This window comes from Girardinichthys multiradiatus, chromosome 23 (genome assembly GCF_021462225.1).
Source record: "Girardinichthys multiradiatus isolate DD_20200921_A chromosome 23, DD_fGirMul_XY1, whole genome shotgun sequence".
NCBI lineage: Eukaryota > Metazoa > Chordata > Actinopteri > Cyprinodontiformes > Goodeidae > Girardinichthys > Girardinichthys multiradiatus.
The window spans coordinates 26,862,800-26,882,653 of NC_061815.1; the positions used below are offsets into that span (position 1 = coordinate 26,862,800).

At 36.9% G+C, this 19,854-nt stretch overlaps 1 protein-coding gene across 2 annotated transcripts in view; it reads right to left on the reverse strand.

Annotated features, from left to right (window-relative positions):
* The window catches only part of LOC124860278 (protein diaphanous homolog 1), a 119,904-nt gene that overhangs the window by 86,981 nt on the left and 13,069 nt on the right, over nucleotides 1–19,854 (reverse strand). Inside the window, exons 2-11 of one of the 2 annotated variants that reach the window (XM_047353440.1) lie at nucleotides 9,716–9,742; nucleotides 8,353–8,517; nucleotides 7,383–7,484; nucleotides 4,218–4,348; nucleotides 2,504–2,587; nucleotides 2,349–2,412; nucleotides 1,694–1,833; nucleotides 1,432–1,537; nucleotides 1,153–1,263; nucleotides 799–917 (exon numbers count right to left, since the gene is read on the reverse strand). In XM_047353440.1, the coding sequence (XP_047209396.1) occupies nucleotides 799–917; nucleotides 1,153–1,263; nucleotides 1,432–1,537; nucleotides 1,694–1,833; nucleotides 2,349–2,412; nucleotides 2,504–2,587; nucleotides 4,218–4,348; nucleotides 7,383–7,484; nucleotides 8,353–8,517; nucleotides 9,716–9,742 (1,049 nt within the window). The remainder of the gene's footprint in view (nucleotides 1–798; nucleotides 918–1,152; nucleotides 1,264–1,431; nucleotides 1,538–1,693; nucleotides 1,834–2,348; nucleotides 2,413–2,503; nucleotides 2,588–4,217; nucleotides 4,349–7,382; nucleotides 7,485–8,352; nucleotides 8,518–9,715; nucleotides 9,743–19,854) is intronic. The other variant, XM_047353441.1, reaches the window with a different exon arrangement.

Here is a 19,854-nt window from a genome sequence, read left to right on the forward strand (position 1 = left end):
TTTAGTTCTTCATAATAATTTATCTCACAAATGTCCCATTTACTGAACACCAGGGAAAAAGTAATTGTGACAAGAATTAGTCATCATTTCATACTAATAAACTAAACATGTCAGCAAACCTTAGAAACTCAGATTATGTTTGGACTGCTTACTTGTGCTGTTTCAACTAATTTTCCACTGCTGGTATATAACAGCAATCAATAAACACTCCATTTCAAAGTATGATTTAATGCACTTATTGTGTACTGACAGGCTGTGCAGTCGCAGTAATGTGCCTGGCTAGGCTGTATGACTAATAAAAATATAATTCAGAGGTATTTTGAAGCAAATGCGGATGGTGGTGGAGTCATTTGCTGCATGTGGCATTACCACAGCTAATATGATTATTACCACAAAATTGAATTTGCCAAAAGTAAACAAAACCTTGTGTTTTCTATGTATGATTTTATAAAAGTTTTAGAACAAAATTTAGTCCGTCAACCAGAAATTGAACATGGGAGAAAGAAGCTAATTTAAGTTTAAATTTAATTGCATAAGTTAATATGCAGTCAGTCAAAATGTATAACTATAACTGGGTCTGGTTTCTAAAGATGGTTCATAATACATTTGTTTTTGCTAATCATACTTCTAGAGTAGTGTGAGAAGAAATATTTAAAGAACATATTACTATAATAACATAATTATACCATATTATACATGCATAATATGAAAAAAAAAACAACTCTGCTATTTTTTTTTATGTTGGACAGTAAGGGGATTGCTTCAACAAAGGCACACTTTTGCTCATTGGAAGGATATTCCATTTCTAAGCGGATGTCATTAAGACGAACTTTAAGGTCCTCTGAATCCTCTTCGGCCTGTTCATCAAACACCCCGAGTTGGACCTTTAGCTTTTCACTTTCTATCTTCTGGATCTCCTGCATGGAAAAGGATGGGATGGAAGCAGAGAGATGAAAACGCTCAGAGGAGAATGGCAGGAGGTGTGTGACAGTGAAACATCTTTGAGTTTAAACAGCTGAAATAAAGCTTGCTTGTTTTTGGTTTTTTTAATGGAACAAGTGTGTGCAAGTCCATCAGTAAGTCCACATCAAGATGGAAGTAACAGTGTGAATTTTTAATCAACATCATCGGATAGAGCTCCTAACTATTTACCCATAGCAGCTCTCTAAGACCCAGTCTTAAGAGTTCTGAGCGAATATGGATTCTAAAGTCCAGTTCTTCTCCCCGGCTGATTAGGGCGTTGATCAGCTGCATGCATCCAACCTGGAAAAAAAACACATCAAGTTATCTTTACATAAAGAAAACAGGTAAATGTAACATCTGCCTCTTACACCACAGACCGTATCAAGCATTGTTAATAATGTATAAATCCATAAGGTATGCCGGGATGCAACATCCAGAAATACAAGAGAGGCTTAACAGACCGAATACCTTAAGATTAATGTTGCTGCTGTTCATCCCGGATAGAAGAGGCTGGAATCTCTCAATGCCCTGTTTTTCCGCTTCCTCTGTAATCGCCTCCAAAACACGCTCATGACTTGGAAAATATGACAATTTTTTCCATTATCTATTAATAAAGATTACACTTAAAAAAAAAGCACATGTTCCATGATTTAGCAACTACCAAACAACCAACAAATAAGAGTATAGAGATTTAAATCAGGGCTAAAAAGGAAAACTAACACCATCTTACAGGTTTTCAGGATGTTCCAAAATACAGATGGCAGAGACCAGATCGACAGCATCCACCATCATGTTGGGTACTGTGGGGTTGATGGCTCTGACCAGGAGACGAATCCCGTCCTCTGACACCAACATGGATTTTAATCCATACTAACAGGAAGACAGTGAGAAACACATTTCAAATTGGATTTGGGGTTTTCAGTCAGCCTGCAACACTCGCATAAAGACTATTTATAATAAAGACATTTCCTATAGAAAAGGAAACGCTCAAAATCTAAAGGCTATTTGCATTAGGCATGGATTCTACAACAAGTTGTGCATGAAATTAACTAAAATAAAAAGAATTCATTCGTTATCACATGCAAAACCTGGAGTTTTTTGTAGAATAATAAACTTAGAAATCGCTTAAAATACTTAAAACCTTAAAACAGCGGTTATTCTCCAATAACCAGACATAAATGGTAAAAAACGATGTTTATGTTACAACTGGGATTTACACTGAACACAGAAAAATAATCAGTGACAGCTTTAAAGGTGGTCCCGAGTGATATGAGTGGTATGCTGCATACAAGATGATTTACTAGTCATTCCAAACGAATTATAACTGCTCCAGTTTTAAAGAAAAAATCTTATTAATCTACAGATGAACCTCATAATTGTCTTACCTTGGTGTTCATGAAGGCTTTTAGACAGCGAATGATCTCATGCTGACATTTTAATCCCTTATTTCTAGATTGGATAAAAGAATATAGACAGAACGGTAGTACAGATACAGCGGAAACCGTAACATAGCAACACTTAGGTGATTTCTGTGACTTACAGGTTTTCGTTTTTCTCCTCTTGAAGTCGTTTAAGTAGAGACAAAAGCAGTGCAAGGCCTTCCTCTCCAAAGTTCTGCAACCAACTGAAAGTGACAAGATGAATAAAAACCAGTGTTTAGGAAATTGTGGATGGAAAAGTCAAAAATTATAGATTTTTTTTCCCATTTCCATTAAAAATGGTAAATGGGCTGCACTTTACACTACAATCTGCCATCCCTTAAAGCCCTTAAATGTATTTTGTACTTGGAGTCCTTAGGAGTGCAGGAAAGTTTAATTTATTCTCTCCAGGTGTTGCATAGATATGTTTGTATTTTGTTTGGGGTCATATTTAATATTTTCAGTTTTCTCTATTCTCTGTTACATTTTTCCAACTGTTACGTCACAGTATTTGCTGCGGAACAGTTCAATAAGGTCAAGGACTTTTGGCTACCAATTTCGCATATCCAACATTTTTATTTTTCTCTGCGATTTTGTAGTCCAAGCTCAAGAATGCCGAAGCTGCAAGTGGATAAGTCTTAATGTTCGGCTGTTGGGTGTATTAACCCACACAAATCATTACACCAGCCCCAGCATCAGAACCTCTTTGAAGTGCCTGGTTAAATTGTATTTTTCAAGGAAATGTTCCCACATTAGTGGGGAAACTCCCATTTCCCCACTTTAAGGACAAGTTCAGCAACCTCCGCCAGTATCAAGAATGATTTGCTGAAAGACTTCATCTGATTAAGGGATCAGTTGCTTCTATCTATGGAAACAAAGTAAACAGCACAGCACTAATTTGTAAATAATGCCAAAATGACAACAAACTTTATTTTAGACATTAATTTATTGTGTGTTGATATGACCTCCTGACCATTGCTTTAATAGCAGTAGCATCGTGCCTTCTGCTTATGTTAGCGCTGTGTGCTGCTTTTAGCACACAACTAGTATTATTATATAAACAGTTTTGCTTTGTTTTTGCCGCCTTTGCCTTGTTTCGCTCTTTGACCTGGAGGGGGGCGGGGCGCGAAGTGCCTCAACAGCATTTAAAGAGACGGCACCAAAACGAGTTGCTCTCAGACGCACCTCAGAACAGTGGTAAAAGGGGACCCTGTAGGAGCTACGATAACAAGAAGTTCAGACCAATGCTTTGCAGTTCCACTTTATATAGACCACAACTGAATGATTTAAGTGAGAAAACGATGGATTTAAAAGAATACGTCCTGTTTAAATCCAGAGCATTTCAAACTAAATATTCCTAAGATAAGCCCTTTTCTTTTAGTATATACTGTATGCAGTTTCCAGACATACAAAAATGTATCAATTTATGATAATCTACAAATAAAGGACTTTTTCACAAAACAATGAAAAGTAGGAGGGGCTGCCTAATACACAAAACTAATAAGCTGGATTGACACAAAATCAACAAAAAGCAATCAATCTTCTGCAAACACGAATAAAAATTAATCTATTTTTCTATTGACATTTTTAACATGCAGACCTTCACATGAGAAAATATTACTTTACATCATACTTACCAACAACAAAACATGTAAGCTAATAGCTAATTAAAAAAACTAATTGAATCAGTCACGTATTCAAAATCCAGTATCAGAAGTGTCTTCAATGACCTACTTCTGTGTATCCAGAAAAATTTTAGACATCTTGAATTTGATCATAGACATGTTTACCACTTTGTTAAGCTGACATTTTTCCCTTATACCCTGTATGCATTACCTGACAGGGTTGCTACTGAGTGGGACCCGCAGAGACTCCAGGCAGGTGAGCAGCGATTCGTCTCGGTGGTCCATCTTTAAATCATGGATGTACATCATTGCTGACCTGTTCCTCTCCTTCTGCTGTTGACTCTGAAAAACACAGAGACACATCAGACCATAAACTTTAAAGTATTTGTAATTTTATTGCTAATTATATAGAGCTAATCCCGATCTTAGTTAAGCATTTTTTTTCTTTCATCTGTAAATTGTTTGTTTTTCACGGTCATAATGCCTGAATTTTCCCCATCAGGATCGCAGTGCAAGTTTATTAATATAGCCCTATTCACACACAAGACAATCCAAATAGCTTTAAACAAAATCAAAATATTAAAATTATGAAAATCTTTAAGCCTTAAATGCATTGCAAACTAAATTTGTATTGCTACTTGAAGAAATTATCAGATAGAGTACAAAGGATTTTTTTCTGAAGCTATATTTTTCATTAGCAATTTAAGTATTTCTTGTCTGTTGTATCAAAGGCAATTTAAAACAAAATAGTGATAATTTATTTAACAAAGCTAAGAAGAAATGCTCCAGTTGTATCTTAAACACTAACCTGGTATAACCGCCTTGCGAAAACGTCAAGTCATTTTGTTTTGCCATTTCAGCCTCTTGCACTTTGAAGCAATAATGTCACAGATGCGACAGTTTGCTGAGATTTGTGTACATTTGTTTATACCCAGCTGTCTAACATTTCACACAGCAGCTCAAACAGGTTGATCGTTCCAAAACCTTGATTTCCTGTCGCTGTACCTTTTTTTCATTTCTGGTTTATGTGGCAGACCTACTGAGAATTTATTTTCCTCTGATGGCCGTCTGAGATATGAAACTTAAAAACTGAGTGATCATGTAGTTTTGTTTAATCGCAACGTGAAAATAAATGCATACGGTTTAAACCAGGTATGTACATACACTATAAAAAGACAATTTCTTTCCCCCTCACTGTGACATTAAATCACAATCTTTTCCTGTTTTAGGTTAGTTGGGATTACCAAAATTATTTTAATTTGGTTAAAGCTCAGAATAATGAGAGCACTTTTAGTAGATTTGTTACAACTTTTTACATATTTCCTTGGTATTTGGTAAAATTGTGTCTTAAACTGTGTGTCCCCAGTAACACATTTTGCCTATCCTTCCACACGCTTCTCACCATAGCTTCCTCATGAATGAACTGGTGTAACAGAGTCAGGGCTGGAAGACCGCCTCGCTCTCACACACCTTTTCAGCTCTGCCTTTATACATGAGATCAGCCTTCTGGCTGGACTCTTAAGAAGTTGACCCAAGTATTTCCTGATGTCATTTATTTTGTGAAGTGCACCAATCCCTCCTGCAGCAGAACAGCCATGCAACATGATGGTGCCACCCAACCCCTAAAATTTCAAATTTAGGATGGTGTTCTCAGCCTTGCAAACTTGCCCATTTCGGTCTAACAATGGTCATAATGGAAAGCAGTTCAAATTTACTTCCATCGGACCACAGGACTTGCCTCCAAAAAAGGTTCTTGCTCCTGTATGCATTTTATAAATACAATCTGGCTTTTAGAGTGATGGCTGAGTGGTCTTTAAGCCCAAGTGAGGACAGGTTTCATTTTATTGTAGATAAAGACACCGTCTTACCAGCTTCAGACAGCAACTTTACAAAATCTTTTGCTTTCGTTCTGGGGTTGAAGAGCACATTTCAGGCAAGAACACATTAATCTTTGGGATATTAAACATGTCTTCCTTCCTGCACAGCAGATAGCTGGAGATCCTGATGCTGTTGATACTTGTGTGTAATTAGTTGAACAATGAACGTTAAACTTTCTGACATGAAAATTGTACCCACAGATGAGCCAGATATGTGGAGGAAAACAATTATTTTCCTAATATATTTTGAATTTTTTCACGATGTCACACAAGCAAGCAGTTATTGAAGAGGTGTTAAAATGCACCAACAGGTTTTCCTCCATATAACAAATACGCCATGGAAATGGAAATGCAGTAATAATTCTTGAACATAGATACAGACAATAATAAAGCAACATATGAAATATTATTTTTCACATAACTATGCGCAGATAATTGGGTTTTTTTTTCCAACTGATTAAAATGTTCAGGCGATGCCTAACCTAAAATGATACGCTGCATTTTATCCTAAAAAAATATAAACTCCCATTTATGTAAAAATAAATAGTGACTCAGTCTCCTCTCCACATTGGAATAACTCAGGTTTCACATACAAATTGGTGTTTTAATAGGTTTGAATATTCAGAGCCATTTCTTTCTCAATTATGTTTGTAAGAGGAATATTTAACTTGTGTGTAATTCTCAAATTCTTATTTGGCCAGCTGTAACTAACCTATAAAACCTTTTTTATTAATTGTAATGAACACTCGTAATACAAGACAGGTAAATTAATTGCAACTTTCCACTGTTTCATACTAAAGTTAAAAGGGCTCAATTATAGAACAAAATTGTTAGAACGACACTTTAGTCCAGCGTTCTCAAACATTTTAAAGGTGGACTAAGAGAACATCTTGAGGAAAACTTAATGAAGCCGTTTGATTTTTGGTGTCTAGGTATATGTATTTAATATTAAGTAAGTGTACACACATACTTGTAAACCTTATTTTAATTTTCTTTTGCTTCACTTCATTTCATTTTTTATATGGTTTGGCCACTTTTTCAAATACATCAGTTGTTAATATCAGCCAAGTTTTATTAATTGGACCAATACAGACATGTTAAGAAATGGCCAACGTTGGCCGTTACTGATGTTAACGCAGATGTATCTCTAGTTTTTACTCTGCAAAACAACTAAAGTTCTCTAACAATTTATGTAAATGAAATAATCTGGTTTGACTGTAAAAAAAAAAAACACATTTTATAATCAAACCTTTTGCATGTCTTAATTTTTAAGAATTTGAAGATAAGTGGACTTTGTACATCTATAAAACTTAAAACCATTTCCTATTTAGTAGCGTTTGATTAAAGTGTTTTAATGCGTTTGCCAAAAGAATAAAAAAAAATAAAAAAAATCTGTATCTGAGATGTTTCAATGATCAAACCGAAGATTGTAGGATAAAGCTATCTGCACAATGATTTTTGCTTCATCTACTTTGAAGTTACATATTTGAGGTACTCACATCTTTAGAGGTGTAGAGGTAGTTGGAGACCATCTCTCGTTTAATCGCCATGTCTTTTTCTCTCAGCGGTTTCTGCTTTTCCTCGTTCAGGTTCATGTCCACCTTGGGAGAAACAAAGCCAAAGAAAACAAAGAAATCACAAAGGCCAAACCCCTTTATGTATTTAATTTGGCTAATTATTCTGAATAAACTACGACGGAGTACTAGTGCCAGGCTAAGAGAATTTTTTTTTGTGAATTACGAGAATAAAGTCGTTATTAGTCGTTTTTTATGAGAACTCCTACAAAAAAAGCGCAGTTTTCCATGAGTTAAAAAGAGGAATGTTGAGCATCTTGTGAAGTTATACTTTAGTATCGGTTTCACAAATGAGAACATTCTTAATCTTTTAGCACATCAGCATCAAATTATTTCCAGTAACAGGACTTTGAAACGATTGTGCATATATTGTGACCTGTAGTCTTTATGATTTCAAATTAAGAGCTATAGGAGTAGATGTTGGGTAAGATTCAGTTTAAGAATTATGAAATACTTTAAAACAATGATTTGTTTTTTTAAATATAAATTTAAAATCAATAACAAATTAAAATAAAGTTGCTCAACACATTTTTAAATACATATCAGGAACTGCATTAAGGGGTAAAACATACTAACTAAATATTTAGGCAGGTAAAGGCACTGAAGACCATAGTTTGTATTGCATCAAACATTGCAGTTAATAGTTTCATTTTAAATGTTTTTCCCTGAAAAAAAAACATTAAAAGCAAAGAAACATAACTCCTTAATAACTGCATGTGTTGAAATGCTTATAAAACTCTGTTTAAGGTATAAAAGGTAATCCCACATGAAGGTTCCTTAAACAGTAAGTGATTCTGTAGCTGTGAGGATTTACCAGTGAAGTTTACCAAGCTGCACGTAAAAGATAATGAATTTTATTTGACTCCTCAGAGGGGAAACCTTCTTCTTTTCTCACCAGCATCTGTTCGAAGAGTCCCAGGATAGCATCATCACTGTGTTCAAGGAGCATGGCGTGCTGCGATGTGATCTCGTAGCTGGCAGCTGAAGAGTGTCGCTGACCTGGAACGTGGGCGGGTTTCTCCTTGTCCTTTTTCGTTCTCATACTGGTCAGACGCTCCAGCTGGTCCGGTGAACAAGATAAGATGGGTTAGAGGAAAGAGACAAAGAATGAAGAGAGGGGTTTCCGAACAAAATGTAACCCCTACTCTCCTTTGATAGAACACTGACGATGTGAAGTTTCATCAGCTTCTTAATGCCAATGGGTTGTTTTAGTTTGCAGATTTGACATTAGCCCTTTTCAGACTGAACCATTTGCACATAATTTGCAACCAATAGAAATTAGACCGCTGTTAAATGATAAATAGATGCTTAGATTAATACAGTTGAGAAACAGGTCAAATAAAAAAAAAAGGAAGAAATCACTCTTGCCTCAAATAAAAAGGTTGGTCCAAATATCACATCTAACCTCACACACACCTGTTCATTAAACTATGCACAACCTAAAGGGGGACATTTCATTAACTGCCCATCAAAACTTATTCATGCCAACTGCCTAGATGAATACATTATTTTGCAGCATGTTTTACACAAAGTATGTGATCAAACAATAATGAAATAGTCTCAGGATTGCTTATATTTAGTTATCACACACACCAGCAATCCTCAAAAGGATAAAATCTTATAAAAAGGAAAATATATATATATATATTTTATTTGCCGATTCAAAGTCAAACTGACTTCTCACCCCCTGTTTTAACCACAAGGTGCTAGATACATCTCACTGTGCCAATTTGTTTTTGCAGCTGAATTAAACTATAAGAACAGCTGCTGTTATGCAGGTCTAGAAGTCACACAGCAGCTTTAACAAAGCTAGCAACACTCCAAATAAGAGTCTAAAAAGGGCTAAGATCCTCAAATAGCAGGCTTTTAGCACATAACAACGCCACACATAGTCATCCACATGGGTGATTTCTAATGCTCAGGGTTTAAGACTTTGTGTTAACGTTGTGTGTACTGCCAGTACATAAACTGCATGTTAAAATAACTGAAAACACACAAACACATGGAACGAAACATGAGCTTAGAAATGCACGAGGTCTTGACACAAAGATGTTGTGACCGTGTAATAATTCACAAATGTATGTGCCAAGCATTCGTGCTTTCAGTGCATTTCTCCAAATCATGCACATTAAGCCCAAGTTCGATGCAAGACGAAACACACACACACACTTGGTTCTTGTTATGGTTAACCGAGTCTCTGACAGACAGCAGCTGTTGAGTCAAGCTGAGGTGATAGTAACACACGGAGGCAAACCTACCTCATCGGGAATCAGCCGTTTGAGGTTCTGCAGATCGTACAAAAAGATTACAAGGGGGGAGGAAATGGAAAGGAAGGGAAAGAAAAATCAACCAAGACGACAGAAAAAGGCGTCAAGGAGGAGGAGAGGGAGAAAAACAAAGAATCCATTAGACAGAAATTATACGACAGGTAACAGCTCCAGGAAAATATGCTGAGTTCATGAGTCATTCAAAGAGAAATCAAAAACTGATATGAAAACTTTTTTTCGATAGTTATGTTCTATATTAGGGTGCACACAATCTATGTTCAGGTGAAGAAGAAAGTTTTAATTTACAAAAGCCACAGAGATAATTTATAACTAAATGGCATATGTGAGCCACTAGATGTCAGTGTGCACCAAATAATGTTTTAGATGGAAGATCTCTGCAATGAAAAAAGAACTACACACATTGATTTAAGCTTCTCCAGTTAAATCACAAAGACTAACGCACTACAAAGGAAAATATACATATCAGCAGACAAAGAATGAAAAATGCCATTTTGAGGAGTCAGGCATATGTAAAAATAAGAGCAGGAAATTACCAATATTTAGGTTTTTAAGGTAAATTGGCAAATAGTTCCAATATAAAAGCAGATTGTAAGGTTTGAAAAGTACAAAGATCCTCCAACAAATGTCTCAACAGCTGACTACAACAATGCGGAAGGATGAAATATATTAATACAAACCATGCAAACCTGACAGCAAAATATTACTTTCTTTTTGGAAAGTTCTAAGATTTCATTTTATTTAAATATATTAATTAATTTCTGGTAGCAGTGGTGGAAGACCTGAGGTTTTATGGTAGAACTAAAAAACTCACTATGATGAGCTTGTTTGTGCATTTAAGCCTATTTTACTATTCATGAATAAAATTTAAACCTGAGGGGAAAACACTAAACAAACACTTACAACCGGAGGTATATTTTCACCTGCCAATCATAGAGTAATAATTGAAGACGTGTGTGTCAGATGGTGTGTCTGTTAGTGGGAGACGACTGTGGCTCAATAGGAAGAGCCCAAACAGAAACTTGCAGTTTCGATTTCAGCTTTGTCCCTTGCCACTTGTTGATGTGCCCTTGGACAAGGCACTTAACCTCAAGTTGCCCACCGATCTGTGTATCAGTGTATGAATGTGTGCTTGTTAGTGAGTGTGACAGGTTGAATGTGGCCCTGGTATAAAGTGCTTTGAGTGTTCGGTATGACTAAATAAATTCACCCCATTTCCACATATTGACGTCCAAGTCTGTCACCACAGATAAGACCTCATTGAATATAATACACCCAACACATATTATCATGATATCTATGTGAAGGCATGTTTTAAGTCTGGATGGGTTTTAGCAGTTTCATATTCAGGTTTCAGGCTGGGTTTAATAAAGTATTAGCAGCCATCTTTACATTTTGAATAATTACTAAGGAAATGAATGCAGGTCCCTTTTAAAACTTCCATCCTTTCAAACCATGGTTACGTGACTGAGTTTGTGCAGGACACTACTGCGCCACCAAGAAAAGGGATAAAAAAGGATAAAACTATTGCCAATTTGATTAATTTTTTGAGACAAAACCTTTTTTTCCATCATCAATTAAACATTTGAACCCATAAAAGTCTATCAGTTGAAAGTATCGTGGGTTATTTTCAAATACTTGCACTATGTTCCATGGCGCATACTTTGGAAAATCTATAGCATACAGGTCCTTCTCAAAATATTAGCAAATTGTGATAAAGTTCATTATTTTCCATAATGTCATGATGAAAATTTAACATACATATATTTTAGATTCATTGCACACTAACTGAAATATTTCAGGTCTTTTATTGTCTTAATACAGATGATTTTGGCATACAGCTCATGAAAACCCAAAATTCCTATCTCACAAAATTAGCATATCATTAAAAGGGTCTCTAAACGAGCTATGAACCTAATCATCTGAATCAACGAGTTAACTCTAAACACCTGCAAAAGATTCCTGAGGCCTTTAAAACTCCCAGCCTGGTTCATCACTCAAAACCCCAATCATGGGTAAGACTGCCGACCTGACTGCTGTCCAGAAGGCCACTATTGACACCCTCAAGCAAGAGGGTAAGACACAGAAAGAAATTTCTGAACGAATAGGCTGTTCCCAGAGTGCTGTATCAAGGCACCTCAGTGGGAAGTCTGTGGGAAGGAAAACGTGTGGCAGAAAACGCTGCACAACGAGAAGAGGTGACCGGACCCTGAGGAAGATTGTGGAGAAGGGCCGATTCCAGACCTTGGGGGACCTGCGGAAGCAGTGGACTGAGTCTGGAGTAGAAACATCCAGAGCCACCGTGCACAGGCGTGTGCAGGAAATGGGCTACAGGTGCCGCATTCCCCAGGTCAAGCCACTTTTGAACCAGAAACAGCGGCAGAAGCACCTGACCTGGGCTACAGAGAAGCAGCACTGGACTGTTGCTCAGTGGTCCAAAGTACTTTTTTCGGATGAAAGCAAATTCTGCATGTCATTTGGAAATCAAGGTGCCAGAGTCTGGAGGAAGACTGGGGAGAAGGAAATGCCAAAATGCCAGAAGTCCAGTGTCAAGTACCCACAGTTAGTGATGGTCTGGGGTGCCGTGTCAGCTGCTGGTGTTGGTCCACTGTGTTTTATCAAGGGCAGGGTCAATGCAGCTAGCTATCAGGAGATTTTGGAGCACTTCATGCTTCCATCTGCTGAAAAGCTTTATGGAGATGAAGATTTCATTTTTCAGCACGACCTGGCACCTGCTCACAGTGCCATAACCACTGGTAAATGGTTTACTGACCATGGTATCACTGTGCTCAATTGGCCTGCCAACTCTCCTGACCTGAACCCCATAGAGAATCTGTGGGATATTGTGAAGAGAATGTTGAGAGACTCAAGACCCAACACTCTGGATGAGCTAAAGGCCGCTATCGAAGCATCCTGGGCCTCCATAAGACCTCAGCAGTGCCACAGGACTGATTGCCTCCATGCCACGCCGCATTGAAGCAGTCATTTCTGCCAAAGGATTCCCGACCAAGTATTGAGTGCATAACTGTACATGATTATTTGAAGGTTGACGTTTTTTGTATTAAAAACACTTTTCTTTTATTGGTCGGATGAAATATGCTAATTTTGTGAGACAGGAATTTTGGGTTTTCATGAGCTGTATGCCAAAATCATCCATATTAAGACAATAAAAGACCTGAAATATTTAAGTTAGTGTGCAATGAATCTAAAATATATGAATGTTAAATTTTCATCATTACATTATGGAAAATAATTAACTTTATCACAATATGCTCATATTTTGAGAAGGACCTGTAGTTGCTTCTGGGTAAGTGCAACGCTCAAAACTAGTTAAATAAAATAAACTGAAGTTCTGCTTTTTAAACCACAACTTAATTTATGCACCGATGAACTGAAATCATGTTTGAGACAAGGAACAGCCAACGACAACTTACCAGAAAAGCTTTAGAACTGAGAACAGCTTTAAGAAGCATAAGCATAATTTTTAGAAAATACATCACTGATTAAATATTTATTTAAAATAAAAGCAAGCAGAAATAAAAGTACTGATAATATATTTTTATTCATGAACTCATTGCCAAAAAACTGTTTTCTGACCAAATGAGGCACTAATGTGATATTTCGAATGCTCTGTTGATATTTTACAGGTGTTAAAGGTAGCTTCACTTGCAGGATAACAGCTTAGCTGCAAACACACACACTTATAAACATATGCTGGATTTATATAGCCTGAAACAGACTAAGATGTACACTGCTCTCATTGTTCTGAAAGCATAATTACTACTAGCAAGCAACCCCAACACGAGGACAGCTGGTTTTGCTTGAGTTCCCATCGTTAAATGGCAGCAGCTAATAATGGTGGACAGCAACCTGAGAATTAAAGTGAGCTGTAAAAATTTCTCAATAGAAATTACTCAGAGCCCGAATAGCCTCTAACTCTCCCACCAACATTTTTTAAAGGACCATAAAGTAGATAGACTGCACAAACACAAACTCGATGAAATCAAAAGCAACCCAAAGTTATTAGTCACATTGTATATTAGGAACTATTTCCCTCATATACAGTCTCTCTGTAGCAGTACTGCTGCTCTCACCGATAGTGACACACAATGGCTTCCTCTCTGCAGCTTTATCACTACCCGCCTATACAGGGCTGTCAAACTCCCTCTTTCCAGTGCTGTTCTTCACACTGTTTCCTCCAAAGCTACAGAAAGACCATTTCTGGAAGAGTTTCGCCCAAGAAAAGGGGCAATAATGACAATCTCCTCCCTGATTACGGTGACCATCTAAGTAGGGCTACACGATATTAGGAAAACATCTGATATACGAAAATAGTAAATGTCGCAATAACAACATGACTTACAAAAAACAAATAATTACAAAATGCCGATTTCTTTCCGCTTTGGGTTGCATCAGGCAACAAGTGCAGCATCCCTAGTTCAAATACTTCTTCTTTAAAGATCACCAGAGGTCCTCTCTGATTCTTCAGCAAACACTGAAAACAATTGTTAGCCATTTCAAAAACAAAACTTATGTTTCAAGGGCTGCTGGGATGAAAGCTATAATATTTCAATATAATTGCTATAATACTTTAAAAACCTTTCATTCAAGCTCTTTATGTTGGGTGGACTTTCTCCACACTCGATGCCAAAACCTAATATAGCTTTTACTGCCCGAGATGCTGGAGCCCACAGAGTTTGATGCAAACATTGCAATGACGGAAAACAAAGAGGAGAGTTAGAAAAATGTGGTTTAACTTGCAACGAATACCACCTCTGCAATAATCAACAATGACAGTGCAGCCACATTTTTCCTGATGTCATCCACCCTCAGCATGAACTCAAGGACTGGTTAAATATTTCAAATAATGCTGATTGCAGCATTTTTAAGTTAAATAAACTATGAAATAATTTACATTTCTACTGTATGGAACACAAAAATGAGGGGGGTGTACAACACTTGTTATTTAGTTGATCCTACTGGGTTGCCATGGCTACAGTGTGCATAGGGAAGCAGTATTGTGACAGGCACGCCCAGGCCCAGCTACTGTTTCAGACACAACAAGATAAAGCAGGAAATGTCAAACTTTTAATGCATTACAACAACTAAAAACAGTTTCAATGCAACTTACGATCCACCAACTAGAAAAAAATAAAATAAAATGGTTTCGCCATTTTAAAATTAACAATAACATTTTAACATTAACATTTTATCATTTCTAGTTAAACAACTACCAAACACTATTGATTAAATGTTTCACACTGTTTTTTATTTCTGAAAAACCCAGAAAAGGTGCAAACTATCACAAAAAAAAACTACATCACTGAAGAAGTACCACAACATAGTAAACATAGTGCCCTTATAGGGCCAAGATTTCACTGTTGAGCTGGACAACAATTGTTTAAAATCCAAACATCAGCTACATTTTGTCCCTAAATACCTTACAGACCCAAAGATCCAAGTGCATTTCAGTAGACTCATTGTCTGCATGTGAGAGATATTATGTCCGAATGCACAAACAAGTAGGGCATTTTTGCTGCATGACCGCTCATTCATCCTGGCTGGTAACGTTGGCAAAAAACAACAATCACCCCTAAACCACATAACAGAAAGTTATGAGCTTTAAAGCAATTAAACCAGATCAGCTCTAAAGAAAATTTTTTAGTCCTTTCTGTAATCCTGTAAGCCTCATAAAAATTGGGAATTGTTGTTTATCTGACATATACTGGTCAAATGAAATTGCTATGCAGTGTGAATTATAGGTACCCATTGCCAAGACCCAAAATAACATCCATTGGTTAGAAACGGTTAGTTCTAAGCACTTAATTGTTCATGAACACATAAGCAATGTCCTTGATCATGGGAGGTTAGGTACATGTTTAAAATGTTAAATTGAATGTCAAATATATAACTTGCTACAATTTGCAATCTGCGCTTATTTATGCTGCTCTATTCACAATAGATCAAAAGGAAAGACAACCTGGCTTAAATAAAATCCTGAGTTTGAAACTGCTTTGCTAAATGGTGCCAATTGTTTTATTGGCACAAGCTTGCATTTATGATCCCTGCTTAAAAACATCTACATCATGTTTCTTTACCTGAAGTAGAGCTGCACAATATCTCTAATTTTAATGAGTACAATAAAGCAAACACAAATGACTGCTTGGATGCAGTATCTGGTAGTAAATAATATGTCATAAGCCATGCATTCAAACTCTGCTAACTAATAATGTATTCGGCCAGCTGGAGGAATTTTCACTGTCCTTTATGTCCAGACCCGACGTAGACCTTGATCACAAAGACAGTGAACATAAAGAGAAGTGGCGCGGACATTGTGATGATGGAAAAGAAAGAAGAGACAGGATTTAATCTCTTTTAATCGCAGTATTCAATAATAACACTTGCACTTTGTTGTTTCCTGATATCCCAACTTGTAGCACAAAACTTTGCTGATAACTGCTGAGGAGAAAGCAACTCCCTGGACTCTGGCTTGCTATAGGTTTTGTAAATGGTCATGCCTCAGGTTTTAAAGACACTGTACCAAAGTTGTAATAGATGTTAAAAACGGTGCAAATCTGTGGCTCTGTGTTGGCTTTCTGGCCCCCGATGAAACAAGACAGTTTTTAGAAGGTTTTAAAGTCAAACCAGCTCTGACCTGGAAACAGAAGCAGATCAGCCCATGGTTCAAGTCAGGACAGAAGAAGGGGATCTAATTTACATTTATGGATCATCCTTTATGACGATCGATTTCCATTCTTCTTGTCAGAAAACTTTTAGGTACAATAAAGAGAACCACACAGTACACTTAAAAACTCAAAGACATCAGATATTGACTTCTGAAAGACAAATAAAAGAATGAAAAACAAAGCGGCCATAATTTCTGGCTGGCTATATTCCTGAGAGATCAAGCATAATGGAAAGTCCTAAGCTAAAAACTGTAATGTCATCATGTCCAGTCCCCTGTAGTCCAATTGGAAAACAGTTCACAAGAACTTTAGTGTGTTACAGTAGAAGCAATAGTAACCATATTATAATCATTACCAAGGAAAAAAAGAGGCAACGTAATTTGCGCAAATTGTTAGGCAGAAATGTTTTAGTAAAAATATTCAGGGAGGGGGGCACCTTTTAAAGCCTTTTGTTTTATATGCACATTATGTAGTAACAGGGGTGGGGAATACAATCTAGGTGAGAAAAGGCAAGTTTATTTCTATGGCACATTTAAGCAACAACAAAAAAGTGCTTCAAATGATAAAAACATGAAAAGAAAGCGCATAGAAAAAATGACAATGCAGTGGCATAATGAAGGAAAGACAAGTTGGACTGCGGACTGAAATTAATGTTCAGCAATCAAAGGCAACGCTAAATAAACAGGGTTTTATAGGAACTCAGGGTTGCAGCATTTTGTCAATTTTCTGAAAGTTTGTTCCAGATAAGAATAGCATAAAAACTGAACGCTTCTTCTCCAGGTTTGGTTCTGGTGACATAGACTTAAACCAGAAGACCTGAGTGGTCTGGAAGGTTGATATGAAGTTTTTCAAGATCCTCCTGGGACATTAGCGCTTGAATACTTGAAATGTTCTTCAGGTGATAGAAGGTCAACTTAGTGATTGTCTTTATGTGTCTCTGAAGGATCCGATCTAAGTCCATCACTACAGCCAGATTTTGGGCCTGACCAGTTGTTTCAAGGTGTAGTAACTAGGGGTGCACTGATTGCAGTTTTCTAGCCGATCACTGATCTTTAAAAAGCCGATCTGCCAATTCCGATTTTTTTTTTATAACTGACACAGTCAGGTGTTATAAGGTAACAATACAATATCAATATTTCAATCCTATGGAACAATACAAACTCGATTATATCAAACCTATGCCCTAACTTTGAGGACAGTAAAAGGTGGAACTCGGGAGCGAATAATTGCTGTACACAGACAGCTTATGGTGAACACATAAGGTCGCATGCGTCGCGCCCAGCCACCTCTCCACAACAAGGAAAATGGCTTGGGACAAGAGCCACACCATATGCTGACTATGTAAAAATAGAGAGAAATATTTTTGAAATAAAGCAAACATGGGAACCTACACAGTTCCATCCACAGGCAGGGCTAATATATTCCAAGTCATTCCAAGTGATCTTGGACACATTTAACTGTGAATATGGTCTACTGTTTGTTTGTCTGGAATGTGCTTTTTTATGTATTCCATTTAATGTTTTGTTTTGTTTGTGGAGGGATTTCATTTTCATTTTTTGCTTGGATTGCGAGGGAGGTTCATGTTATATCAATAATCAATTTATAATTTCATCTTTCAGTCTTCTGAATCGAAAGTGAACCAAATCATGAAGTGCCAAAAGATTTCCAACCCCGTCTAGTATGAATCTATTGCTTCTCCCTGGCCCGAAGATTTGAAACTTACAAACAAGATAGAAAACCCCAGAGACCAACTTGTTCTATGACTGCACTGTTGAACTCGTTTTATTCTAAACTCGTTCAAAACTTAAATACGATAATACTGGTGGGTTTCCTGGCCTCTACAGCTACCAAAACAAGAGTTGGACAGATGGAGTCTTTTTTGTGCCATTCAGCAAACACTGAAATCTTCTGTTTAGAGGCCTAATCAAGTTTTAATTAGGAGATATTAGTTATCCCTCAATCACGGTGAAGCTCCTTTAAAGTAATAGCACACAAATGGAACTTCCCCCAACTTTCTCGTTACACTGTTTAGACTCTGTGGATAATTTTTAAAAGCAGCTAAGGACTTTTCTTTTAGTCTGTCAAGGCTTTACTACCTACTCTTTACTTTTTTATTGATTTTTATTGCTTTATTGAGCTTAAACTATCTCTTATGTACCCTTTTGTGTTTTGTATTTCACTGTGAGGCACTTGTCTGTGAGCAGCACTACATAAATAAAATGTGCTTACTGAAATTCACATGCTGATGCAAATGTCAAACTTTCACCTTGATCTTATCCTGAGACCCAGGAGCAACACTGTTTACTCAAACCAATGCACTATTTCACAGTATTACTATATAAGATTACAATTACAAATTCCTTCTTTGGAGCCCAAGCTGTACCTGCAACTAAAGAATGCATTTTCATCCATTTTCTTAAAACAGTTCTGTTGGTACACAAAACTGACACAAGATTAGCTGTAATCACCAAAGGGAAGACAAAGTCAGAGACAAGGAGCGACGCAGTAATCCAGACTAAGCTCCTCCTTTATGACACAGGTAATGCATGCAGCGTTGAGACCAGCCATATCTGTGAGGATCAGGAGCTGTTCTGTCTAACCAGCTCCCTGCTGACTGGTCCAAATGACAGGGAGATTAAAGGTGCTTAGGTTAGGGGGCTGTCCTCAAACTAGAATAAAACAATAAAAACTGCTTAACTATTTTGTCTAGTATAAAATATAACCACGCTATAACACGTGGCATAAAAACCACCACCGGTATATTTCTATGATCTGAAACATATTTTAAATTCAGGATCCCACATGGCTACCAATGTATATGACGAGCCCATAATGGCCACCAACTTACATTTAAATTGTTTTATTTTTTTACAGAACAGTAAAATCTGCAGCACAGCATTCCAGCTCCTCTCCCTTCCCTTTTAATGCACACACACCAAATCAATACTACTGAAGAAAGGCATGCTGTGCTTCATTTGTTTTGCTACCTTAGCGTTTTTCATAGCAACATTTAGCAACCATTTACAGCCTTCATTTAATGTTTCTTTGTTACTGGGACAGAATAATGACCCTGCACAACTGCATTATGCTAAGAATAAGATTATGGTTACATTGAAAATTTAGGCTGAGATACTGTGACCTAATTAATGGGGGTGATTTTCAGAGCTCAGAGGAGGAAAAATTACTGCAGAGCATCTCGCAAGAATATGCATCTAAAGAAGTAAAATGAAGAAATTCAACAGCTTCTTATTTAATGATGTAACTGATGATCAAGAATATGCTCATTCTTTTGAAAACTCTGGAACCAATAAAAATAAAGGTTAAATTTCACTCTTTTACAAGTGCCAGCAAATAAAGTCAAAAGTAATGGAGCAGGAATGCAAGAAAACTGATAACTTTGCAAGCTCAACCACAAGAAAATGAACA